We start from the raw sequence: 6519 nt of genomic DNA, 5'->3' as shown, positions 1-6519 counted from the left end.
TGATATCATGGATGTTCAGTCCTTGCATCCATATCTGTCTATGAATTTGAGAGTGGTTACTCCAGCCCAATCCCACAGCGTTTTACCAAAACATAATGCGGGGAATGTGCTTTGCTATTGTGTCAACGGATGATTTCCCATTTAAGTAGAGTATTTGATTCGGTATTTGTAGTGGTTGTCTGCCATCTAGTGGGAAAACAGGGTGACGTATAACCCAATGTACAGTTGAACATTTCAAGCAGACATTTATGATAGTTAGATGAAAATATATACCTAAACTCATGGTAAGTTGCAGTGGAAATGTAATGCCATCTATAATAATTAGCATTTGCAATAGTATTCAAAAGAAACAGAATGACTTGCAAATAGAATACAGTGATTTAAATGCATTTGGAATTACCTGGATTAGGACTCAAGGTAATTGAATAATGAGGAAAAATGTAAAACTTCTCTGCCAAGACAATACCATAACTGCTTAAATGAATAACAATGTATTAATGTTTTATTCTAATTACAATAAACAGAACATAACAGTCCCTTATTTGTACAAAAATACCTGAAAAGGTTACAATTAAGAGATATAAGCCATTCAGTTATTTACAGATTGAAGCAAAGCACAGTATGAATACAGGATCTTTCTCTTAAAAAGAGATACAGGTTCTTGTTTTGTTGCATTCCCTGAAATACATAATGGTGTATATTTATATAGATCTATATATATTTGCTTTACTCCTTTGTACAGTCACTGTATCTTGCATTGTGACAATATATGCAAAGCACAAGAGTCATTATCGATCACTGGAAAAGGTTCCCATGAACGGTCCAAAGTCAGCTCTGGTTTAGTGCAGAGAAAAAGGTCATCGAGGCACCTGCTGCATTTTAGGCTTCTTGAGACAAACAGACTTACACAAGAGAGAAGAGGACACCTGTGCTGTACTACTGTTTGGGAGAAACTACTGGTATTCTGAAAGAACATCATAAAGGCCAAACTACTTACTAAAGAAAAAATGATTTGGTGAAATACTATTAACCCCAAGTTGATCAACAGAACTACACAACATCGCACATACAAAATCTCACTGGTCTGACGATATGACCAGTTTTCAACAGGCTCCATGTCAACCCTGAGCAACCCAGTTACATTCATTTCTCTGAAATATAAAAAAGTACATTTACTTAATTCACTTTCATCAGTTCACTACTTTGCAGGTGATTCAATGTCACTAGTAACATTCTAGTTCATAGCAAGACACTATGTGAGAGAACTCGCTTCTGTATACAAAAAACACATCTGTATCTAACAGGCCTAAACAGTTAGTGTTGAGAGTCAGTGATGTCTGAGTAGCTTAGGATGACTTGCAGGAACTATGAAAAGATGTACACTGTATGCCCAAGCCAACTCCAGTTCCATACCAGCAACATTCCAATATTACAGACATTTGTGAAGAGGTTTTTACATGACAAACATTTAAGAAATAAGAAATAAACTCTATATGCACATTAAACCAAATGATAAAAATAAATCAAGTTTCTTCATTTCATAAGTAGTTAAGAGTAAGCCAATGCGGTAATAATAGTGATCTGTAACCTAAATACAGTGTTGCATCTACATGGTTTCATATGCTAATATGGTACACTGATTCAATACACAACTTTTACATGAGTTGCATATTACATTGTACAGCTAAGATTACCACCGGAGGAGGCAATTCTAACTGATTTCTACTGAAATCATTATGACCAATGGGAAGATATATTGTCCGACGTTTTGACCGAATTTAGCAAAGAAGTAAGCAGCTATGGCACCTAACCTGCTCATTGTATAGTCATAATGATTCCACACCCAGAGCCATACATTAACATATATTATATATTCATGGCTCTGGTCACACCCAATAAACAGTGAAGTGTAGCTCTGAAGTTACTCTCAAAATTCCATGGAAAAAGGTACTGCAATGGGCATCTAGTGGTGCCATCACATCCAAGCCTTTCTCATTGGATAATACACACTATGCTGTGGAAATGACTTGGCTATTTAATGTACTGTAGACCAATTGTTTTTTTGCAATTGTGGCTCAAGTATTGTAAAGGTATAGCTTCACTTCTAACACAAGAAACAAAGTTCTGATTAACGCAAAGTTTAAAGAGTGAAAGTTCTGTAAAATGGAAGAAAACTAACTGTAATTAAATGGGACAGAGCAACTGAACTGACAGCGAAAAAAACAGTGTGTATTTGAAAATCAACTCATGAATTAAATGTCTAGATATGAAATTAATTTGATTGACATTATCAGTGAAAGTCACACTTAAGAAGATGTCAAATGTTTAAACATGTAAAAAAATAAATAAAAAATACATGTAATCTTCTTCAACCTGTGTGTTTCAAATATCCATGTGAAAAGATTTCCTAAATGTAGAAGAATGTGTGAGAGAGGCATTAAACTGAATTTCGATGTGAAACGCACTGTGACTGAAATATGAGTGACTTTTATCCCCCACACTTGTTCTACTGACACCAATTTGGAATGAAAACCATGACATTAGGGAACACCACTTGAATGTTACTTCATAGTAAGTGTTGGTGATAAAATAGTTTGAGTGTTCAAACTTAAAAAAGCAAGAAATGAATTATAGGCTTTGTAATAGATGCTATGTAATAATTATGGGTTCAATCATTCCATGGTAATGATAAAACAGTAATGAACAGCACTGAGAAAAGAGCTACATTTCAAGTAATCACTCACATCCAGGTAAATAAATACATTTGCAAAACAATACTTGAAATGATTGAGTCATTGCATCTTGTTTTTTGAAATGTCATTGTGCAGAACTTGTAGATAGTGTGGCTAATATTCGGTATCTGAATCTATCCAGCTTAAGACACTATAAATAAAATAAAAAGATGGCTCTTTCTTAATGTTGCGTTACAGGTAAAAACATCTTTACAAATCTGTGTGTTCACTGCAACCTTGGACGAGGCTGGACAGTAAAAACCCTTCCACTTCAGGGTATCATCCATTACTAGGGCTTCACAGTGTCTGTTCTAAAAACAATCATTCAATCACATCATGGAAAAGAAAAGCAACAAGTCTAAAATGAATGGACTTGGAGTGAATCCCAAATGGCACTCTATTCCCGATATAGTGCACTACTTTTGACCAAAGGCTTACGGGCCATAGTCAAAAGTAAGGGTAATGCACTATGTAGGGAATACGGTGCCATTTGCGATGCACCCTTGGATTAAGAAGATGGGTCCTCCTAGCAGATGAGTCGATTGATTCCAGTTGCATTCTACAGACAGACCGACCTTGGACTGTACACGTCTACTCTGAGCTTGTCAGATCCCTCTAGTGGATCACAAGAGGTTGGTGTAGTGGTTATATTTCCCTGTGTTCTGACGGAGGGAATGCAAACAGGTAGGTTTAAAAGAAAACTGTGGCACCCTCCCGCCCCAGTGGCCTGTTAGATTTTACTCATATAATCATAACCATGTCTTCAGAGTGCTTACAACATGGAATTAGTCCACAAGATGGCCATATGCTTTATTATTGTGTTGACACCAAGAGAGACCCAAGAGCTGAGCTGTTATGTTGCTTGTTATCACCTGAAGAGCAGCATGGTAGCCTAGTGTCATTCTGAATACGTACTGTAGCCAACAATAGAAGTGTTGGTTATAGCACACGGTATAGGACTAGGCTAGCAACGTGGACCACAACAGCTATCTATTACATGGACTTAAATGAGTGGATGAGACAGGGAGTGAATGAATACCTGTAGTAGTTTATATTTTGGGGGGAAGTTCATGTGGAACACCGGATGGTGGAGCTGATGATGGATTGATTTAACACTGAACTGGATGTAGTGATTTAGTTGTTGTGTGACTGTTAGAAATCTATACGCTCCAGACTACTGATAAGAAACTAAAACGGACTAAGAACACATTTGATGCAGTACTAAAATGTCATGAATACAAACGCCTGTGAGGTCACCAAAGAAAGAAATAAATGAAGAAAAGTCCTATGAGAGTGGAATGAATGGATCCTGTGTAGTCCTTGAGTATCCTTCAGCTCCATCCTAAATTACCAGGTCCAGCCTTTCCTTTCCTACAGCTTGAAAGAGACAGCTGGCCTCGTGATCTGTCTTGTGATGTTCTTTTTCCGAATATCAGATTGTCCATCCATCCCTCCAACACAGGAGGGATTTGCCATTGTTGGTAACGAGAAGAATGAGACGGTAGAGGAATTCTTCTTCAGTCAGTGTGGAAAGGCCTGTTCCCAGTTTCACAAGCGCCAAACTAGAAAACAATCAGCTTTTCAGAAAAAGGTTGTAGTATAGATGATTTGTAACAAAAAAAATACTTTCATTCTGTAAAAAAGTGGCCCAGACTAAACAAAGTCCTGATGATTGTACAAGGAAAATAAAAACTACTTTGATCTCATAAACTGTCACTAAACAGTGTCAGTGGATCAGAGCTTATTGGTGACTATGAATACAAACTTGAAAATGTTTTTCTTTTTTATAAGAGTTAATAGCAACGTGGTGCAGCTTTTTGCTTTTTTATCTCCTTCCGAAACACAGAGGTCACTGAAGTCCACTGGCGTCCGTCCTAACCCCCCAACCACTCCGTCCCGTTCCATCCGCAGTCTCTGGCAGCTCATGACACATCAAGAACAACATGAGTTCATCACTTTAGCTTCTCCTAAAGAAAAAGTCTTGAGTTTGTTTGTAGGCAGAGTCCGGTCAAGTCATAGGTCAGGGGTCATAAGGCTACGAGGGTGCAGGGGTGCTTGAGTTTACAAGGCAGGACTCCTCTGTTGAGCTGGTAGAACTCCACCAGCTGGATCAGGTCGGTGAATTTGGTGGACCCGTCGTCAAGGCTGAAGAAGATCTGGCCGTCCTCTTCACACTGCAGGACGGACCATAGAGACAACAGTCAGGTGAGAACAACAGGAAGTAATGAACAACAAAAGTGACTTTACTCTATAAAATTGTTGACTGTTTTACTTGGTTTTCTAGTGTGCCTGTAGTCATAAGAGAGATAGGGAGGTCAAGGAGAGAAAAGCCCAGAGGCAAGATAAAGCTCACTTACCGGTAAGATCTGGAAATGCTTGATTTTCTGGTGATGGCACAGTGTGAGGACAAAGGCCTTTGGGTTGCTTTGACTGTCCCTCAAGAGAAACAACCTGAGCAGAAAAGGGGGAAAATCAGTCTTTGGTGAAAACCTCAATGTCGGTCAAATTTACAAATTGAAATCCAACATACATTGTTGGCATGTGGGCTGGGCATTCTGAAGATGCAACACTTTAATAATCAAATAAATCCCAGTTAAATAACGGGTTGGCTGTGTGGTTGCAGAGACTGAGGAGCCTTACCCGTCCACTTGGCCTTGTTGGTTGATCATCCGATGGGACTCTTCTCGCGTTATCCGCCCATGGAACCACAGCTGTGTTCTGTGAATAACTGGACGTGGAAGAGGAAAGGAGAGCTTTAGGACAGGAACAAGGCTTTTATCTACACAGAATGTAGCCAACTCAAATAACAGAGGGATTGTGAGAATTTATGTTGTTGAATTACCTGAGTTTAATAAACAGGGATGTAGTGGACTGGGACTACCTAGAATGTTCATCCGTTGACTTCTCTTCTGAGATACAGAACAAACAAACATGGATTAGTTTGTTAATAAAAGGCTCTTACTCCATTGGTACAGCTGCATGACGGATAGCATGATGGCTTTGTGACAAGCATGACTCAAGGAAAAGTTGTTGCACTCTTGCTCAGATTATTTCTAAATCACCAACAGCAGTACGTTTTCCTTCTGACCATAAGGTCATATTGTAATATCTTAATAACGTTGTAGTCGCATTGTGGACAGGTTGTAATAACATTGCTGTAACGTAGCTACGTTGTAGTAAGGTTGCATTATTGTTGTAGAACCATTGGAATAGTAACATTGTAGAAAGAGACTCACCCTCCAGGCATAACCCTCCTCCATGGCAGCGCTCTGGGCCTCCAAGGGATTGTCGATCACCCTGCCTATCCTTCCTGAGAAATCCATGGCAACCAGAGAATTCTCAGACACACTCCGCTAGAGGGAGACAAACAGTGCCAATGTCAATACACTTCCAATGTAGAAAATGCCCTGTTTCAGTACTAGGGCTCTTCCTCAATTGTCTGTCATTGAAGTCCTCCTCTCTCCTCACTTCCTTCTCAAAATTCATTGAACAGATAACCTAGCGGTTAAGAGTGTTGGGCCAGTAACCGAAAGGTCGCTGGTTCGAATCACCGAATAGAGGACACAAAGAGTCAAGGAAAGACAATCGAGAAAGAGTCTGGATGTTAACAACAGTTTGGCTGGCACCTGTAAGGAGCTAAAAGGAGAGGCTTACCACTGGTGTTGAAAAGTGTGACAGAGTTTTTCTCTGCTGAGGAATCTTGTAGTTCTGATAGAGGACTATTCCATACTGTGAAGAACAATGAAAGTATCCACAAATTGAAAAGTTAGCTATTGTTTGACTTCAC

The 6519-nt window shown here is 39.1% G+C and overlaps 1 protein-coding gene across 7 annotated transcripts in view; it reads right to left on the bottom strand.

Annotated features, from left to right (window-relative positions):
* Positions 1–484: 484 nt before the first annotated feature.
* Positions 485–6519, bottom strand: part of LOC124005254 (growth factor receptor-bound protein 10-like) — an 89694-nt gene continuing 83659 nt past the window's right edge. For all 7 annotated transcript variants that reach the window (XM_046314343.1, XM_046314344.1, XM_046314347.1 and 4 more), the window contains 6 exons: positions 6387–6461; positions 5969–6085; positions 5575–5641; positions 5373–5460; positions 5090–5183; positions 485–4906 (listed from right to left, as the gene is read on the bottom strand). In XM_046314343.1, coding sequence (XP_046170299.1) covers positions 4760–4906; positions 5090–5183; positions 5373–5460; positions 5575–5641; positions 5969–6085; positions 6387–6461 — 588 coding nt within the window. In that variant the 3' untranslated portion in view covers positions 485–4759. The remainder of the gene's footprint in view (positions 4907–5089; positions 5184–5372; positions 5461–5574; positions 5642–5968; positions 6086–6386; positions 6462–6519) is intronic.

Source organism: Oncorhynchus gorbuscha, linkage group LG19 (assembly GCF_021184085.1).
Source record: "Oncorhynchus gorbuscha isolate QuinsamMale2020 ecotype Even-year linkage group LG19, OgorEven_v1.0, whole genome shotgun sequence".
In the NCBI taxonomy this organism is placed as follows: domain Eukaryota; kingdom Metazoa; phylum Chordata; class Actinopteri; order Salmoniformes; family Salmonidae; genus Oncorhynchus; species Oncorhynchus gorbuscha.
The sequence above is the reverse complement of the archived record's forward strand: the minus strand, read 5'-3'. Positions and strand labels throughout refer to the sequence as shown.